At 46.7% G+C, this 21,081-nt stretch overlaps 1 protein-coding gene across 2 annotated transcripts in view; it reads right to left on the bottom strand.

Annotated features, from left to right (window-relative positions):
* The window catches only part of LOC115122588 (glutaredoxin 3-like), a 54,074-nt gene that overhangs the window by 28,087 nt on the left and 4,906 nt on the right, over window positions 1-21,081 (bottom strand). The window contains exon 3 of one of the 2 annotated variants that reach the window (XM_065022943.1): window positions 5,130-5,204. In XM_065022943.1, the coding sequence (XP_064879015.1) occupies window positions 5,130-5,204 (75 nt within the window). Of the gene's footprint in view, window positions 1-4,750; window positions 4,785-5,129; window positions 5,205-21,081 lie in introns of those variants that run through there. The other variant, XM_065022944.1, reaches the window with a different exon arrangement.

Here is a 21,081-nt window from a genome sequence, read left to right as displayed (position 1 = left end):
CCAAGGGCAGCATGTTACTTACCAGCAGCCTCGGAGGCTGATAGAGGCATCTCAAGGGCAGCATGTTACTTACCAGCAGCCTCGGAGGCTGATAGAGGCATCCCAAGGGCAGCATGTTACTTACCAGCAGCCTCGGAGGCTGATAGAGGCATCCCAGGGGCAGCATGTTACTTACCAGCAGCCTCGGAGGCTGATAGAGGCATCCCAAGGGCAGCATGTTACTTACCAGCAGCCTCGGAGGCTGATAGAGGCATCCCAAGGGCAGCATGTTACTTACCAGCAGCCTCGGAGGCTGATAGAGGCATCCCAAGGGCAGCATGTTACTTACCAGCAGCCTCGGAGGCTGATAGAGGCATCCCAAGGGCAGCATGTTACTTACCAGCAGCCTCAGAGGCTGATAGAGGCATCCCAAGGGAGGCATGTTACTTACCAGCAGCCTCGGAGGCTGATAGAGGCATCCCAAGGGAGGCATGTTACTTACCAGCAGCCTCGGAGGCTGATAGAGGCATCCCAAGGGCAGCATGTTACTTACCAGCAGCCTCGGAGGCTGATAGAGGCATCCCAAGGGCAGCATGTTACTTACCAGCAGCCTCGGAGGCTGATAGAGGCATCCCAAGGGCAGCATGTTACTTACCAGCAGCCTCGGAGGCTGATAGAGGCATCCCAAGGGAGGCATGTTACTTACCAGCAGCCTCGGAGGCTGATAGAGGCATCCCAAGGGCAGCATGTTACTTACCAGCAGCCTCGGAGGCTGATAGAGGCATCCCAAGGGAGGCATGTTACTTACCAGCAGCCTCGGAGGCTGATAGAGGCATCCCAAGGGAGGCATGTTACTTACCAGCAGCCTCGGAGGCTGATAGAGGCATCCCAAGGGCGGCATGTTACTTACCAGCAGCCTCGGAGGCTGATAGAGGCATCCCAAGGGCAGCATGTTACTTACCAGCAGCCTCGGAGGCTGATAGAGGCATCCCAAGGGCAGCATGTTACTTACCAGCAGCCTCGGAGGCTGATAGAGGCATCCCAAGGGAGGCATGTTACTTACCAGCAGCCTCAGAGGCTGATAGAGGCATCCCAAGGGAGGCATGTTACTTACCATACTGTACAAAAAAATGAATAAAAGAACTAATGAACTTGACACAGTAAATGTGTATTTCAAACACTTGTTTTTTTTCTTCCAGTTTTCCGTTATAAAACGACAAGAAAAATTAATTAAAAAACTACACAACAAATGCAGCTGTGCTGCCAGCAGCGGTTTGGGTCTCACGGTGAGTCTCTTTCAGACCTGGGTCTCACGGTGAGTCTCTTTCAGACCTGGGTCTCACGGTGCGTCCCGTTCAGACGGTGAAGCATTCTACCTGCTCTACTATTACTGAACCTCAATCCACCTCACAAAGTCTGCATTTCCTTCTCATGTCCTTCTACCCTGGGGCGGCAGGGTAGTCTAGTGGTTAGAGCGTTGGACTAGTAACTGGAAGGTTGCAAGTTCAAATCCCCGAGCTGACAAGGTACAAATCTGTCGTTCTGCCCCTGAACAGGCAGTTTAACCCACTGTTCCAAAGCCGTCATTGAAAATAAGAATTTGTTCTTAACTTCGAGATAGGGGGCGCTCTTTTAATTTTTGGATAAAAAACGTTCCCGTTTTAAACAAGATATTTTGTCAGGAAAAGATGCTCGACTATGCATGTAATTGACAGCTTTGGAAAGAAAAAACTCTGATGTTTCCAAAACTGCAAAGATATTATCTGTGAGTGCCCCAGAACTAATGCTACAGGGGAAACCAAGATGAAGTTTGATACAGGAAATGCCCCAGATTCTGAAGACGCTGTGTTCCAATGTCTCCTTATATGGCTGTGAATGCGCCAGGAATGAGCCTGCCCTTTCTGTCGTTTCTCCAAGGTGTCTGCAGCATTGTGATGTATTTGTAGGCATATCATTGGAAGATTGACCATAAGAGACTACATTTACCAGGTGTCCGCCCGGTGTCCTGTGTCGAAATTATTGCGTAATCTCTAGGTCCATGCACGTTCCATTTCTTCAGAAGAGAAAGTCAACTGCCACGAAGGATTTATCATCGATAGATATGTGAAAAACACCTTGAGGATTGATTCTAAACATCGGTTTGCCATGTTTCTGTCGATATTATGGAGTTAATTTCGAAAAAAGTTTGCGTTTTAATGACTTAATTATTATTATTTTTATTTTATTATTTCTTTCTTACCCAAACGTGATGAAGAAAACGGAGCGATTTATCAACACAAATAATATTTTTGTAAAAACTGAACATTTTCTATCTAACAGAGTCTCCTCATTGAAAACATCTGAAGTTCTTCAAAGGTAAATGATTTTATTTGAATGCTTTTCTGGTTTTTGTGAAAATGTTTCCTGCTAAATGCTATGCTAAATGCTACGCTAGCTATCAATACTGTTACACAAATGCTTGTTTTGCTATGGTTGAGAAGCATATTTTGAAAATCTGAGATGACAGTGTTGTTAACAAAAGGCTAAGCTTGAGAGCTAGCATTTTTATTTCATTTCATTTGCGATTTTCATGAATAGTTTAACGTTGCGTTATGGTAATGGGCTTGAGGCTGATAGATTTACACAATCCTGGATCCAGGATTTTTCGTAGCTAAACGAAGTTAACTGACTTGCCTAGTTAAAAATAAAGGTAAAAACATGTAAATTAAGTCTTCTCAAAGTATTGTCAAATGATTTTAGAACTGCTGGTCTTTCTCTGCCATTTGTCCAACTGTATCAATACTGTTACACAAATGACTTGTTTTGCTATGGTTGAGAAGCAAGAAAATCTGAGATGACAGTGTTGTTAACAAAATAAGTTGATTCCTTTTTATTTCATTTCATGTCGACTTTCATATTTTAACGGGGGTGTCAAGATTAAATCCCGGATCCAGGAATGGCTCGATTTCAGGGGCCTAGTGTAAAGGTAAAAAATGTAAATTCAACTTCCAAAGTATTGTCCAGAACTCTGACTTTGTCCTATTTCAGGGGGTGTCAAGATTCAATTCCGCCAGGAATCGACTCCTATTTCAGGGGGTGTCAAGATTCAATTCCGCCAGGAATCGACTCTATTTCAGGGGGTGTCAAGATTCAATTCCGCCAGGAATCGACTCCTATTTCAGGGGTGCCAAGATTAAATTCCGCCAGGAATCGACTCCTATTTCAGGAGGTGTCAAGATTCAATTCCGCCAGGAATCGACTCCTATTTCAGGGGTGTCAAGATTCAATTCCGCCAGGAATCGACTCCTATTTCAGGGGGTGTCAAGATTCAATTCCGCCAGGAATCGACTCCTATTTCAGGGGGTGTCAAGATTCAATTCCACCAGGAATCGACTCCTAAGATCCAGCATTTTTTGGAATGGAGGAGATGTGATTAGTTGTCGTACTTGAGAACACAAAACACTGGAATCTTTCATAGCGAGCTAGTGAGGGACGGAGCGAGAGGGCAGACAGGCCTACTGCACGGTTCTGACTCTATCAGCAATCAAAAGTTGTAGCTCGCAACGGAATAATGTTGCTTGCAATGTCTCGCAAGTTCAGTAAAGCAAGTGATCAGAATATGTGAGAACTCCTTCAAGACTGTTGGAAAAGCATTCCACGTGAAGCTGGTTGAGAGAATACCAAGAGTGCGCAAAGCTGTCATCAAGGCAAAGGGTGGCTATTTTGAATAATCTCAAATATTTTTAGATTTGTTTACCATTTTTTTTTTTGGTTACTACATGATTCCATGTGTTATTTCATCATTTTGATGTCTTCACTATTATTCTACAATGTAGAAAATAGTAAAAATAAAGAAAAACCCACAAAGTTGGAAGCACAGAATCATCTAGAATGTTACTGTATGCTGCATGGTTAAGATTTCCCTTCACTTGGACTAAGGGGCCCGAACTATGAAAAACAGACCATTATTCCTCCTCCACCAGACTTTACAGTTGGCACTATGCATTGGTGCAGGTAGCGTTCTCCTGGCATTCGCCAAACCCAGATTTGTCTGTCGGACTGCCAGATGGTGAAGAGTGATTCATCACTCCAGAGAACACGTTTCCACTGCTCCAGAGTCCAATGGCGGTGAGCTTTACACCACTCCAGCCGACGCTTGGCGTTGCGCATGGTGATCTTAGGCTTGTGTGCGGCTGCTCAACCACGGAAACCCATTTCATGAAGCTCCCGACGAACAGATATTGTGCTGACGTTGCCTCCAGAGGCAGTTTTAAACTCGGTAGTGAGTGTTTCAACTGAGGATAGATGATTTTTACGCATTACAGCACTCGACGGTCCTGTTCTGTGAGCTTGTGTGGCCTACCACTTCACGGCTGAGCCGCTGTTGCTCCTAGACGTTTCCATATCTCAATAACAGCACTTACAGTAGACCGGGCGGCTCTAGCAGGGCAGAAATGTGACCAACTGACTTGTTGGAAAGGTGACATTCTATGACGGTGCCACATTGAAAGTCACTGAGCTCTTCAGTAAGGCCATTCTACTGCCCGTGTTTGTCTATGGAGATTGCATGGCTGTGTGCTTGATTTTATACACCTGTATAAATAATAGCCGAATCCAATAATACTTTTGGCCAAGTAGTGGAACTTAGTATTTACACTACTTGACTCATCTTAAAGAACAGGAAGGTCGGGACTGAGGTAATAAGATTCACCTTAAAGAGGAAGGTCGGGACTGAGGTAATAAGACTCACCTTAAAGAACAGGAAGGTCGGGACTGGGGTAATAAGACTCACCTTAAAGAAGAGGAAGGTAGGGACTGAGGTAATAAGACTCACCTTAAAGAAGAGGAAGGTCGGGACTGAGTTAATAAGACTCACCTTAAAGAAGAGGAAGGTTGGGACTGAGGTAATAAGACTCACCTTAAAGAAGAGGAAGGTCGGGGCTGAGGTAATAAGACTCACCTTAAAGAAGAGGAAGGTCGGGACTGAGGTAATGAGACTCACTTTAAAGAAGAGGAAGGTCGGGACTGAGGTAATAAGACTCACCTTAAAGAAGAGGAAGGTAGGGACTGAGGTAATAAGACTCACCTTAAAGAAGAGGAAGGTCGGGACTGAGGTAATAAAGACTCACCTTAAAGAAGAGGAAGGTCGGGACTGAGGTAATAAGACTCACCTTAAAGAAGAGGAAGGTAGGGACTGAGGTAATCTCATATTTCTCTGATACCTCTGGCACTGCTTCTGCCTCTAGCTGTAAGACAGAGAGGAGGGTAGGAGGGAGGAGGGGGTGGAGGGAGGGAGAGAGGAGGGAGGGAGGAGGGGGTGGAGGGAGGGAGGGAGGAAGGGGTGGAGGGAGAGAGAGGGAGGGAAGGAGGGAGGAAGGGGTGGAGGGAGAGAGAGAGGAGGGGTGGAGGGAGAGAGAGAGGAGGGGTGAAGGGGTGGAGGGAGAGAGAGAGGAGGGGGAGGGGTGGAGGGAGAGAGAGAGAGAGTGGAGGGGGAAGGGGTGGAGGGAGAGGGAGGAGGGGGGGAGGGAGGAAGGGTGAGAGAGAGGAGAGGGAAGAAGGGTGGAGGGAGAGAGAGGAGGGAAGAAGGGTGAGAGAGAGGGAAGGAGGAAGGGTGAGAAAGAGGAGGGGGAAGGGGTAGAGGGAGAGAGGAGAGAAAGGGGGGGGGGGAGGGAGAGAGAGAGAGAGAGAGGGAGGGGGAGGGAGGGAGAGAGGGAGAGGAGGGAGGAAGGGGTGGAGGGAGAGAGAGAGAGGGAGGGAGGAAGGGGTGGAGGGAGAGAGAGAGAGGAGGGAAGGAGGGAGGAAGGGTGAGAGAGAGGAGGGAAGGAGGAAGGGTGAGAGAGAGGAGGGAAGGAGGGAGGAAGGGTGAGAGAGAGAGGGAAGGCGGGGTGGAGGGAGAGAGAGAGGAGGGGGAGGAAGGGGTGGAGGGAGAGAGAGAGGAGGGGGAGGAAGGGGTGGAGGGAGAGGGAGAGGAGGGGGAAGAAGGGGTGGAGGGAGGGAGAGGAGGGGGAGGAAGGGGTGGAGGGAGAGGGAGGAAGGGTGAGAAAGAGGAGGGGGAAGGGGTAGAGGGAGAGAGAGAAGAGGGGGAGGGGTGGAGGGAGAGAGAGAGGGAGAGGAGGGAGGAAGGGGTGGAGGGAGAGAGAGAGAGGAGGGAGGAAGGGGTGGAGGGAGAGAGAGAGGAGGGAGGAAGGGGTGGAGGGAGAGAGAGAGAGGAGGGAAGGAGGGAGGGGTGAAGAGAGGAGGGAAGGAGGAAGGGTGAGAGAGAGGAGGGAAGGAGGAAGGGTGAGAGAGAGGAGGGAAGGAGGGAGGAAGGGTGAGAGAGAGGAGGGAAGGCGGGGTGGAGGGAGAGAGAGGAGGGAAGGAGGGAGGGAGGAAGGAGGGAAGACGGGGTGGAGGGAGAGAGGAGGGAAGGAGGGAAGACGGGGTGGAGGGAGAGAGAGGAGGGAAGGAGGGAGGAAGGGTGAGAGAGAGGAGTGAGGAAGGGATGGGGAGAGAAAGGGAAGGGATGGAGGGAGGGATGGAGGGAGAGAGAGGAGAGAGGAAGGGATGGAGGGAGAGAGAGGAGAGAAGGAGAGAGGAAGGGATGGAGGGAGAGAGGAGAGAAGGAGAGAGGTAGGGATGGAGGGAGAGAGAGGAGAGAAGAAGGGATGGAGGGAGAGAGAGGAGAGAAGGAGAGAGGAAGGGATGGAGGGAGAGAGAGGAGAGAGGAAGGGATGAGGGAGAGAGAGGAGGGAAGGAGGGAGGAAGGGATGGAGGGAGAGAGGAGAGAGAGGAGAGAGGAAGGGATGGAGGGAGAGAGAGAAGGAGAGAGGAAGGGATGGAGGGAGAGAGAGGAGAGAGAGGAGAGAGGAAGGGATGGAGGGAGAGAGAGAGGAAGGGAAGAGGAAGGGAGAAAGAGATGGAGTGAATGAGGGATCATCCACATAAATGTTCATACCCCTTTGTTCCCTTTCCAAGCCATCAAACAATGTCTGCATCCACACATGAAGAACCCCACTGCACCCTGCTGAGTTTCCCTCAACACTGGGTTTATTTAGCCAGGAGGCATCACCCTTCAGGGAGAAAATAAAGCACACATTCACCACTTTGATATGTCTAACAAGCAGGACAAATGAGAGAGCAGAACAGCACCATCTCCTGCTCTGCTCGGGGTGCTGTGATCTATGATTGGTGATGGATAGTTGCTTTGTTCTTGACAGTGGTAATCCACCAGGATCAAATTAAAGGAACTAGTGTGGACCACACACACCTCAAACTAACAGAGGAATAAAAAACTAACAGAGGAATAAAATAGTTCCAAGTTTTCATTTACTTTACAATCATTAAATATATATAAATATTTCTCACATGTTCAAGTCAATTTAATGTGTAAAAAAAACAATAGGCTCCATGTGAGGAAACACACTGATGTTTCTGATATCAACAGGGGTTCAAGTTAGCTACCGTCCTACACTGGAGCATCACACAAACAGGGCTTTAGAAGCTACACTGGAGCACCACACAAACAGGGCTTTAGAAGCTACACTGGAGCATCACACAAACAGGGCTTTTGAAGCTACACTGGAGCATCACACAAACAGGGCTTTAGAAGCTACACTGGAGCATCACACAAACAGGGCTTTAGAAGCTACACTGGAGCACCACACAAACAGGGCTTTAGAAGCTACACTGGAGCATCACACAAACAGGGCTTTAGAAGCTACACTGGAGAATCACACAAACAGGGCTTTAGAAGTTACACTGGAGAATCACACAAACAGGGCTTTAGAAGCTACACTGGAGCATCACAAACAGGGCTTTAGAAGCTACAACAGAGCATCACACAAACAGGGCTTTTGAAGGTTTGTAATTTCACCATGATTTTCCAGAAACACTGGAGCATCACACAAACAGGCAGAGGAAAGAAACAAACATTGATGCACAAATTGATCACACAAACAGGGATTGTTCAATCATATTTAGCACCACATATTGGGCTCCATAAATCACTGATCACAAACAGGGCTTTAGAAGCTACACCAGCATCACACAAACAGGGCTTTTGAAGACAGGCATCACAGAAACAGGCCTTAAGACACTGGCACCACACAGACAGGGCTTTACAGACAGGCCATCACACAAACAGGCCTTTACAGACAGGCATCACACAAACAGGCCTTTAGAGCTACACTGGAGCACCACAGAAACAGGGCTTTACAGACAGGAATCACACAAACAGGGCTTTAGAGACAGGCCATGAATTTCAGAAACAGGCCATTACAGACAGAGGAAAGAAAACAAACAGGCCAAATTGACAGAGAGATTGTTCAATCATATTTAGCAGACATATTGTAATCCATAAATCACTGACAGGCCCTTACAGACAGGCCATTACAGACAGGCCATTACAGACAGGCCATTACAGACAGGCCATTACAGACAGGCCATTACAGACAGGCCATTACAGACAGGCCATTACAGACAGGTGAATACAGACAGGCCATTACAGACAGGCCATTACAGACAGGCCATTACAGACAGGCCATTACAGACAGGCCATTACAGACAGGTGAATACAAACAGGCCATTACAGACAGGCCATTACAGACAGGTCATTACAGACAGGCCATTACAGACAGGCCATTACAGACAGGCCATTACAGACAGGTGAATACAGACAGGCCATTACAGACAGGCCATTACAGACAGGCCCTTACAGACAGGCCATTACAGACAGGCCATTACAGACAGGCCATTACAGACAGGCCATTACAGACAGGCCATTACAGACAGGCCAATACAGACAGGCCATTACAGACAGGCCATTACAGACAGGCCATTACAGACAGGCCATTACAGACAGGCCATTACAGACAGGCCATTACAGACAGGCCATTACAGACAGGTGAATACAGACAGGCCATTACAGACAGGCCATTACAGACAGGCCATTACAGACAGGCCATTACAGACAGGCCATTACAGACAGGCCATTACAGACAGGTGAATACAGACAGGCCATTACAGACAGGCCATTACAGACAGGCCATTACAGACAGGCCATTACAGACAGGCCATTACAGACAGGCCATTACAGACAGGCCATTACAGACAGGCCATTACAGACAGGCCATTACAGACAGGCCATTACAGACAGGCCATTACAGACAGGCCATTACAGACAGGCCATTACAGACAGGCCATTACAGGCTTGTTTCCTGCCTGGAGCAGCTGAACTCTGCTGCTGGTTCTCCTGATCCCATGAGGCATTATGGCTGACAGACACTTATAGGCCATATGAACACAACCTACACCAACACAGTGAAATACTGCTATGAGAATGGAAACACATAGACACTCAATATTTATAGTAAAATGCTTGTTTCCATGTGACCCGGGTAAGAACAGTGCTATTGATTGTTTAGAGACAAGCTGGGCTGCTACAGGAACTGCAGACTCCTATTGGAATATGTAGGAATATTGTTCATCATTTGGAAGAGAGAAAAAACATAACTTGAAACACAAATTAAGAAACAAAAAAAGGTGTTTTACAGTGTACAATATGTAGGATGAAATATCAATCTACTGCTCGTCTAACTATTCATACATTCTCAATTCCTTTACTTTACTTCTGTGTGTTGTGTGTATTTGTTGTGAAATTGTTAAGATATTACTGCACTGTTGGGAGCTAGAAACACAAGCATTTCGCTACACCCGCAATAACATCTGCTAAACATGTGTATTGTGACAAATGACATTTGACAAATAGCATGTGATTTAAAATGACACCATATTCCCTTATATAGTTTTAGTGTACAACATTGTACCCGTGGGCTCTGGTCAAAAGCAGTGAACTATGAACGTAAATTATACATCTCTTCAGAATACTCTAAAATCTCAGGATATAAAATAACTCCCTCCTACCCTGCACATGCTTTGGTTGTACCCAACTTGCCAACTACCATCAGGTCCTAATGACCTGGTACTCAGGGCTCTATTGTCCCTCCATCAGGTCCTAATGGCCTGGTACTCAGGGCTCTATTGTCCCTCCATCAGGTCCTAATGGCCTGGTACTCAGGGCTCTATTGTCCCTCCATCAGGTCCTAATGGCCTGGTACTCAGGGCTACAATGTCCCTCCATCATGTCCTAATGGCCTGGTACTCAGGGCTACAATGTCCCTCCATCAGGACCTAATGGCCTGGTACTCAGGGCTCTACTGTCCCTCCATCAGGTCCTAATGGCCTGGTACTCAGGGCTCTACTGTCCCTCCATCAGGTCCTAATGGCCTGGTACTCAGGGCTCTACTGTCCCTCCATCAGGTCCTAATGGCCTGGTACTCAGGGCTCTACTGTCCCTCCATCAGGTCCTAATGGCCTGGTACTCAGGGCTCTACTGTCCTCAGCGATGCTGTTGGTTCATTGATTGTGCAGGGCGGCTTACAGTTAGCCTACAATTAGTGAATTTGTATTTGAATAGTCTACTAATAGGGAACGTTTTATATTTTTTTTCCATAATTAATCGGGTGACATATTACCTTTAGCTCTACAGAATATCAATATCTCACCGCCGTGCGCTTCCATCTCCTCCCCTCTCGCCTTTAATCCTTCCCAGAGCGCACAGACGGGCTGTCAACAGGTTGGTGAAAAGTGTTTCCTTGCCTGTGGCGTACAGAGTTTGTGTAGAATATCACTGGGTAGCTGCAGGAACAAGGTTGGAGAGCCTGTGGCTTAGAGAGTTTGTGTAGAATATCACTGGGTAGCTGCAGGAACAAGGTTGGAGAGCCTGTGGCTTAGAGAGTTTGTGTAGAATATCACTGGGTAGCTGCAGGAACAAGGTTGCAGAGCCCGTGGCTTATAGAGTTTGGGTAGGATATCACTGGGTAGCTGCAGGAACAAGGTTGCAGAGCCCGTGGCTTATAGAGTTTGGGTAGGATATCACTGGGTAGCTGCAGGAACAAGGTTGGAGAGCCCGTGGCTTACAGAGTTTGGGTAGAATATCACTGGGTAGCTGCAGGAACAAGGTTGCAGAGCCCGTGGCTTATAGAGTTTGGGTAGGATATCACTGGGTAGCTGCAGGAACAAGGTTGGAGAGCCCATGGCGTACAGAGTTTGGGTAGGATATCACTGGGTAGCTGCAGGAACAAGGTTGGAGAGCCCGTGGCATACAGAGTTTGGGTAGGATATCACTGGGTAGCTGCAGGAACAAGGTTGCAGAGCCCGTGGCTTATAGAGTTTGGGTAGGATATCACTGGGTAGCTGCAGGAACAAGGTTGGAGAGCCCATGGCTTATAGAGTTTGGGTAGGATATCACTGGGTAGCTGCAGGAACAAGGTTGGAGAGCCCGTGGCGTACAGAGTTTGGGTAGGATATCACTGGGTAGCTGCAGGAACAAGGTCGGAGAGCCCGTGGCATACAGAGTTTGGGTAGGATATCACTGGGTAGCTGCAGGAACAAGGTTGGAGAGCCCGTGGCGTACAGAGTTTGGGTAGGATATCACTGGGTAGCTGCAGGAACAAGGTTGGAGAGCCCATGGCTTATAGAGTTTGGGTAGAATATCACTGGGTAGCTGCAGGAACAAGGTTGGAGAGCCTGTGGCTTACAGAGTTTGGGTACAATATCACTGGGTAGCTGCAGGAACAAGGTTGGAGAGCCCGTGGCTTATAGAGTTTGGGTAGAATATCACTGGGTAGCTGCAGGAACAAGGTTGGAGAGCCCATGGCTTATAGAGTTTGGGTAGAATATCACTGGGTAGCTGCAGGAACAAGGTTGGAGAGCCCGTGGCTTACAGAGTTTGGGTAGAATATCACTGGGTAGCTGCAGGAACAAGGTTGGAGAGCCCGTGGCTTATAGAGTTTGGGTAGAATATCACTGGGTAGCTGCAGGAACAAGGTTGGAGAGCCCATGGCTTATAGAGTTTGGGTAGAATATCACTGGGTAGCTGCAGGAACAAGGTTGGAGAGCCCATGGCTTATAGAGTTTGGGTAGAATATCACTGGGTAGCTGCAGGAACAAGGTTGGAGAGCCCGTGGCTTATAGAGTTTGGGTAGAATATCACTGGGTAGCTGCAGGAACAAGGTTGGAGAGCCCGTGGCTTATAGAGTTTGGGTAGAATATCACTGGGTAGCTGCAGGAACAAGGTTGGAGAGCCCGTGGCTTATAGAGTTTGGGTGGAATATCACTTGTCGCTGCAGGAACACATGCAAACAGTGGAGTAAATAAGTTTGTTATATGTATTTCTCAGCTGCTCATTTATGCTCTGCTTATAAAACCCAAGAATATCAGACAAAAGGAACAAGGTGGGAAAGCTGGTGGTTCTCCATTCACTGGGTTAGATCACTACAGCTGCAGGAACAAGGTTGGAGAGCCCGTTCCTGTTCCCTGTTCCTGGGTCCCTATCCCTTGTTCCTGCCCCCTGTTCCATGCCCCCAGTGGAGTGAAATAAGTGTTGTCCCCTGTTTTCCCCTGTCCCATTTATCCTGTCCCCAAGTTCCTGCCAAAACCTGTTCCTGTTCCCTGTTCCATTCCCCTGTTCCTGTCCCCTGCAGATCATGTCCCCTGCCCCCTGTTCCTGCCCCCTGTTCCTGCCCCTGTTCCTGCCCCCTGTTCCTGTCCCCTGTTCCTGTCCCCTGTTCCTGCCCCCCTGTTCCTGCCCCTGTTCCTGTCCCCTGCCCCCTGTTCCTGCCCCCTGTTCCTGCCCCCTGTTCCTGTTCCCCCTGTTCCTGTTCCTGTTCCTGTTCCCTGTTCCTGTCCCCTGTTCCTGTTCCTGCCCCCTGTTCCTGCCCCTGTTCCTCCCCCTGTTCCTGTTCCTGTTCCTGTTCCTGTCCCCTGTTCCCGTCCCCTGTTCCTGTCCCTGTTCCTGTTCCTGCCCCCTGTTCCCTGTTCCTGTTCCCGTCCCCTGTTCCTGCCCCCTATTCCTGTTCCTGCCCCCTGTTCCCGTCCCCTGTTCCTGCCCCGTTTCTGCCCCCTGCTCCTGCCCCCTGCTCCTGTCCCCTGCCCCCTGTTCCTGTTCCCTGACCCCTGTTCCTGCCCCCTGTTCCCTGTTCCTGCCCCCTTCTCCTGCCCCCTGTTCCTGCCCCTGTTCCTGCCCCTGTTCCTGCCCCCTGTTCCTGTTCCTGTCCCCCCTGCCCCCTGTTCCTGCCCCCTGTTCCTGGCCCCTGCCCTGTTCCTGCCCCCTGTTCCTGTTCCTGTCCCCTGCCCCCTGTTCCTGCCCCCCTGTCCCCTGTTCCTGTACCCTGCTCCCTGCTCCTGTTCCCTGTTCCTGCCCCCTTCTCCTGCCCCCTGTTCCTGCCCCCTGCTCCTGTCCCCTGTTCCTGTCCCCTGCTCCTGCCCCCTGTTCCTGCCCCCTGTTCCTGCCCCCTGCTCCTGCCCCCTGCTCCTTCCCCCTGCCTCCTGTTCCTGTACCCTGCTCCTGCCCCCTGCTCCTGTTCCCTGTTCCTGCCCCCTGCTCCTGCCCCCTGCTCCTGTCCCCTGTTCCTGTCCCCTGCTCCTGCCCCCTGTTCCTGCCCCCTGTTCCTGCCCCCTGCTCCTGTCCCCTGTTCCCCTGCCCCTGCTCCTGCCCCCTGCTCCTGCCCCCTGCTCCTGTTCCCTGTCCCCTGCTCCTGCCCCCTGTTCCTGCCCCCTGCTCCTGTCCCCTGTTCCTGTCCCCTGCTCCTGTTCCCTGTTCCTGCCCCTGTTCCTGCCCCCTGTTCCTGCCCCCTGTTCCTGCCCCCTGCTCCTGCCCCCTGCTCCTGCCCCTGCTCCTGCCCCCTGCTCCTTCCCCCCTGTTCCTGCCCCCTGTTCCTGCCCCCTGTTCCTGCCCCCTGTTCCTGCCCCCTGCTCCTACCCCCTGTTCCTGCCCCCTGCTCCTACCCCCTGTTCCTGCCCCTTGATAATGGGCCATTCTAAATCGAAAGTCATTTGACATATTAGTAAAGACCAGATTAAATTGAGAACAGTCTGGTGGGTGAAAACATGACCACTTGATGAGAGAACAGCTGTGCAGCCTGAGGCAAAGAACTACGAGCACAAGCTTTTTCCCTCAACTTTCTCAACTCATCAATAGTCTATTGTCCCATCATGCAGCCTATTTATGTTTTGATTTCTAAGACGATCTAAAGTTTGTATCATTCACAACTACAGCTGCTGAAGAACTCTAAATCTAGTGTTTAGGACCTGTTTCAAATGGTCACTTTTACACTCAACAAAGCCACTTCCTATTTATTTGTTGTTGAAATAGCCACTTCCAAAGTAATTTTTTTTAAATTTAATTAAAAATTTTAAAAAACTTTATTAGTATGGCATGTTCAATAGAAACAAAGGCATTTTAATGAATCACATGAAAAGCGCCTTGGTCCTCCTCTCTTTTTGATGAGCAATTGACCCCTTTACCAAAGAGCCCCTTCTGTCTACCATATTGTACTATTGTATACCTTAGAGCCCCTTCTATCTACTTCCTTAGTATCACTTCCTTCCTTTCTACTACCAAAGAGCCCCTTCTATCTACCATAATGTACCATAATGTACCTTAGTAGCGCTTCCTTCCTCCTCTCTACTACCAAAGAGCCCCTTCTATCTACCATAATGTACCATAATGTACCTTAGTATCGCTTCCCTGCCTCCTCTTTCTACTACCAAAGAGCCCCTTCTATCTACCATAATGTACCATAATGTACCTTAGTATCACTTCCCTGCCTCCTCTTTCTACTACCAAAGAGCCCCTTCTATCTACCATAATGTACCTTAGTATCGCTTCCCTGCCTCCTCTTTCTACTACCAAAGAGCCCCTTCTGTCTCCCACAATGTACCATAATGTACCTTAGTAGCGCTTCCCTTCCTCTTTCTACTACCAAAGAGCCCCTTCTATCTACCATAATGTACCATAATGTACCTTAGTAGCGCTTCCCTTCCTCTTTCTACTACCAAAGAGACCCTTCTATCTACCATAATGTACCTTAGTATCGCTTCCCTGCCTCCTCTTTCTACTACCAAAGAGCCCCTTCTATCTACCATAATGTACCTTAGTATCACTTCCCTTCCTCTTTCTACTACCAAAGAGCCCCTTCTATCTACCATAATGTACCATAATGTACCTTAGTAGCGCTTCCCTTCCTCCTCTTTCTACTACCAAAGAGCCCCTTCTATCTACCATAATGTACCATAATGTACCTTAGTATCGCTTCCCTGCCTCCTCTTTCTACTACCAAAGAGCCCCTTCTATCTACCATAATGTACCATAATGTACCTTAGTATCACTTCCCTGCCTCCTCTTTCTACTACCAAAGAGCCCTTCTATCTACCAAAGAGCCCCCCTTCTGTCTACTACCAAAGAGCCCCTTCTGTCTCCCACAATGTACCATAATGTACCTTAGTAGCGCTTCCCTTCCTCTTTCTACTACCAAAGAGCCCCTTCTATCTACCATAATGTACCATAATGTACCTTAGTAGCGCTTCCCTTCCTCTTTCTACTACCAAAGAGACCCTTCTATCTACCATAATGTACCTTAGTATCGCTTCCCTGCCTCCTCTTTCTACTACCAAAGAGACCCTTCTATCTACCATAATGTACCTTAGTAGCGCTTCCCTTCCTCTTTCTACTACCAAAGAGACCCTTCTATCTACCATAATGTACCTTAGTATCGCTTCCCTGCCTCCTCTTTCTACTACCAAAGAGACCCTTCTATCTACCATAATGTACCTTAGTAGCGCTTCCCTTCCTCTTTCTACTACCAAAGAGACCCTTCTATCTACCATAATGTACCTTAGTAGCGCTTCCCTTCCTCCTCTTTCTACTAGTTATAGCCACTTCCTATGTCCACTCTATCTACTAGTTATAGCCACTTCCTATGTCCACTCTTTCTACTAGTTATAGCCACTTCCTATGTCCACTCTATCTACTAGTTATAGCCACTTCCTATGTCCACTCTATCTACTAGTTATAGCCACTTCCTATGTCCACTCTTTCTACTAGTTATAGCCACTTCCTATGTCCACTCAATCTACTAGTTATAGCCACTTCCTATGTCCACTCTATCTACTAGTTATAGCCACTTCCTATGTCCACTCTTTCTACTAGTTATAGTCACTTCCTATGTCCACTCTTTCTACTAGTTATAGTCACTTCCTATGTCCACTCTATCTACTAGTTATAGCCACTTCCTATGTCCACTCTTTCTACTAGTTATAGTCACTTCCTATGTCCACTCTATCTACTAGTTATAGCCACTTCCTGTGCCCACTCGCTCCATAACGGGAAACACATCCGTCTTAATGTATTCAGATAACGTCAATTATATTCTTCTTACTACTAAATCATATAATATAAAATAATAGCACAGGACTTATAAATATATATTGTCTGCTAAATGAACTAGCTGACTTTGGCACGGAGCAGAATCAGATCACAGCCAGTAGACCAACTCATACACTGTTCTTCTGAAATACATTTCCTTCATATCATCATGTTTCTTTAGACCTGAATATAAAATAAATCCTGGATTTATTGTGACAGTGTAATATCACATGTATTTATTAGCCTTTTTTTTATGTGTGATGTTTCAATGGCGCATCAGTGGCTTGTATGATGGAGGCCTGGAGATGCTCAACGTGTTGAATGTGTCATGACTGCCACAGCCAGAACACAGCCAGAACCAAGGCTTAAAAATAACAGATGTTGGAGGGAATTTTGGAACATAACTCACAAAATAACTTGTATGCTTAAATTCAGTACAAACTAAAAATGTATAGAATTCATTATACAAGAGACAAAAAGGCATCAATTCTACAGCACAACGGCAGAGTCACGTCTTTAAAGTGTAACACTAATTAATGACTCAATAATCCTTCTGGGAATGTTATGATGTCATAAAGGGATGGGCGGAGACAGAATGTTGGCTGTCAGAGGTATTGTCAATGTAAATGTACTTTTAATTCGTCTGTCTGCATATTTTAAACCATGTCAGATTAGGGGGCAGTGAGATGCCCGATGGGTTGTACTATACTCTTCTCGTTGAACTATTTTCAAAACACGCATATTTCAAACCTGGAAATCAAGCTTTGATTGTTGTTAAGACAATGGAAAAATAATATGCTTCATTATCTACCCATTGAAAGAGTGTGGGCGATGTAGAGAAACAAAATGGCGGAGAGTAGAGAACAGGTGGTTCTGGGCAGGAGTGATGTTGTTCATGTTTGTCAATGGCATTATTTAGGATGCTTAAGACAGAAGCTTATACTATACTGAATAAAACAATTTAACAGTGCCGAAAGTGTGGTTTCACATTTTAAAAATATTTTTTTTTAAAGTGTGCCTTCTAACGGGATTCGACCTCACGACATTCAGTTACCTGACTGTCCCCATAGTTCCCTACTCTACCTGCTACACTACCGCTCAGCTGAAACTATATTTCTAAGTACGGTGTCCAATAGAGGTCAGTGTGTTTGAAAGCAGCTTTGAGTAGAAGAAAACACCGGAACCACGGCGAAATCAGTGGGATCTCACACTCTGCAACACACGGTGTGAAAAAGCAAGTGATCAAACGATGCTTCGGATATTGATGACGCACTTCTGAAAAAAGAGATGGACGCCTCGACACACTGACCTCGACACACTGACCTCGACACACTGACCTCGACACACTGACCTCGACACACTGACCTCGACACACTGACCTCGACACACTGACCTCGACACACTGACCTCGACACACTGTGCTTCAAAGTTAGCTGCTTCGCGAAAACGACTCGAAGCTCTGGTATCCAATTCAACATCACTGTATACTATGTGTATCAGGCATCGTGTAACATCCAGTATGTGTATCAGGCATCATGTAACCTCCATCACAAGGTATAGTATGTGTATCAGGCATCATGTAACCTCCATCACAAGGTATAGTATGTGTATCAGGCATCGTGTAACCTCCATCACAAGATATAGTATGTGTATCAGGCATCATGTAACCTCCATCACAAGGTATAGTATGTGTATCAGACATCATGTAACCTCCATCACAAGGTATAGTATGTGTATCAGGCATCATGTTACCTCCAGTATGTGTATCAGGCATCGTGTAACCATCACAAGGTATAGTATGTGTATCAGGCATCGTGTAACCTCCATCACAAGGTATAGTATGTGTATCAGGCATCATGTTACCTCCAGTATGTGTATCAGGCATCATGTAACCTCCATCACAAGGTATAGTATGTGTCTCAGGCATCATGTAACCTCCATCACAAGGTATAGTATGTGTATCAGGCATCATGTTACCTCCAGTATGTGTATCAGGCATCGTGTAACCTCCATCACAAGGTATAGTATGTGTATCAGGCATCGTGTAACCTCCATCACAAGGTATAGTATGTGTATCAGGCATCATGTTACCTCCAGTATGTGTATCAGGCATCATGTAACCTCCATCACAAGGTATAGTATGTGTATCAGGCATCATGTAACCTCCATCACAAGGTATAGTATGTGTATCAGGCATCATGTTACCTCCAGTATGTGTATCAGGCATCATGTAACCTCCATCACAAGGTATAGTATGTGTATCAGGCATCATGTAACCTCCATCACAAGGTATAGTATGTGTATCAGGCATCATGTTACCTCCAGTATGTGTATCAGGCATCATGTAACCTCCATCACAAGGTATAGTATGTGTATCAGGCATCATGTAACCTCCATCACAAGGTATAGTATGTGTATCAGGCATCATGTAACCTCCATCACAAGGTATAGTATGTGTATCAGGCATCGTGTAACCTCCATCACAAGATATAGTATGTGTATCAGGCATCATGTAACCTCCATCACAAGGTATAGTATGTGTATCAGACATCATGTAACCTCCATCACAAGGTATAGTATGTGTATCAGGCATCATGTTACCTCCAGTATGTGTATCAGGCATCGTGTAACCTCCATCACAAGGTATAGTATGTGTATCAGGCATCGTGTAACCTCCATCACAAGGTATAGTATGTGTATCAGGCATCATGTTACCTCCAGTATGTGTATCAGGCATCATGTAACCTCCATCACAAGGTATAGTATGTGTATCAGGCATCATGTAACCTCCATCACAAGGTATAGTATGTGTATCAGGCATCATGTTACCTCCAGTATGTGTATCAGGCATCATGTAACCTCCATCACAAGGTATAGTATGTGTATCAGGCATCATGTAACCTCCATCACAAGGTATAGTATGTGTATCAGGCATCATGTTACCTCCATCACAAGGTATAGTATGTGTATCAGGCATCATGTTACCTCCAGTATGTGTATCAGGCATCGTGTAACCTCCATCACAAGGTATAGTATGTGTATCAGGCATCGTGTAACCTCCATCACAAGGTATAGTATGTGTATCAGACATCATGTAAACCTCAATCACAAGGTATAGTATGTGTATCAGGCATCGTGTAACCTCCATCACAAGGTATAGTATGTGTATCAGGCATCATGTAACCTCCATCACAAGGTATAGTATGTGTATCAGGCATCATGTAACCTCCATCACAAGGTATAGTATGTGTATCAGGCATCATGTTACCTCCAGTATGTGTATCAGGCATCATGTAACCTCCATCACAAGGTATAGTATGTGTATCAGGCATCATGTAACCTCCATCACAAGGTATAGTATGTGTATCAGGCATCATGTTACCTCCAGTATGTGTATCAGGCATCATGTAACCTCCATCACAAGGTATAGTATGTGTATCAGGCATCATGTAACCTCCATCACAAGGTATAGTATGTGTATCAGGCATCATGTTACCTCCATCACAAGGTATAGTATGTGTATCAGGCATCATGTTACCTCCAGTATGTGTATCAGGCATCGTGTAACCTCCATCACAAGGTATAGTATGTGTATCAGGCATCGTGTAACCTCCATCACAAGGTATAGTATGTGTATCAGACATCATGTAAACCTCAATCACAAGGTATAGTATGTGTATCAGGCATCGTGTAACCTCCATCACAAGGTATAGTATGTGTATCAGGCATCATGTAACCTCCAGTATGTGTATCAGGCATCATGTAACCTCCATCACAAGGTATAGTATGTGTATCAGGCATCATGTTACCTCCAGTATGTGTATCAGGCATCGTGTAACCTCCATCACAAGGTATAGTATGTGTATCAGGCATCATGTAACCTCCATCACAAGGTATAGTATGTGTATCAGGCATCATGTAACCTCCATCACAAGGTATAGTATGTGTATCAGACATCATGTAAACCTCCATCACAAGGTATAGTATGTGTATCAGGCATCATGTAACCTCCATCACAAGGTATAGTATGTATATCAGGCATCATGTAACCTCCATCACAAGGTATAGTATGTGTATCAGGCATCATGTAACCTCCAGTATGTGTATCAGGCATCATGTAACCTCCATCACAAGGTATAGTATGTGTATCAGGCATCATGTAACCTCCATCACAAGGTATAGTATGTGTATCAGACATCATGTAAACCTCCATCACAAGGTATAGTATGTGTATCAGGCATCATGTAACCTCCATCACAAGGTATAGTATGTGTATCAGACATGTAAACCTCCATCACAAGGTATAGTATGTATATCAGGCATCATGTAACCTCCATCACAAGGTATAGTATGTGTATCAGGCATCATGTAACCTCCAGTATGTGTATCAGGCATCATGTAACCTCCATCACAAGGTATAGTATGTGTATCAGGCATCATGTAACCTCCATCACAAGGTATAGTATGTGTATCAGGCATCATGTTACCTCCAGTATGTGTATCAGGCATCATGTAACCTCCATCACAAGGTATAGTATGTGTATCAGGCATCATGTAACCTCCATCACAAGGTATAGTATGTGTATCAGGCATCATGTTACCTCCATCACAAGGTATAGTATGTGTATCAGGCATCATGTTACCTCCAGTATGTGTATCAGGCATCGTGTAACCTCCATCACAAGGTATAGTATGTGTATCAGGCATCGTGTAACCTCCATCACAAGGTATAGTATGTGTATCAGACATCATGTAAACCTCAATCACAAGGTATAGTATGTGTATCAGGCATCGTGTAACCTCCATCACAAGGTATAGTATGTGTATCAGGCATCATGTAACCTCCAGTATGTGTATCAGGCATCATGTAACCTCCATCA

Source organism: Oncorhynchus nerka, linkage group LG10 (assembly GCF_034236695.1).
Source record: "Oncorhynchus nerka isolate Pitt River linkage group LG10, Oner_Uvic_2.0, whole genome shotgun sequence".
NCBI classification, from domain to species: domain Eukaryota; kingdom Metazoa; phylum Chordata; class Actinopteri; order Salmoniformes; family Salmonidae; genus Oncorhynchus; species Oncorhynchus nerka.
Note: the sequence above shows the minus strand (reverse complement) of the source record. Positions and strands in the feature narration are given on the sequence as shown.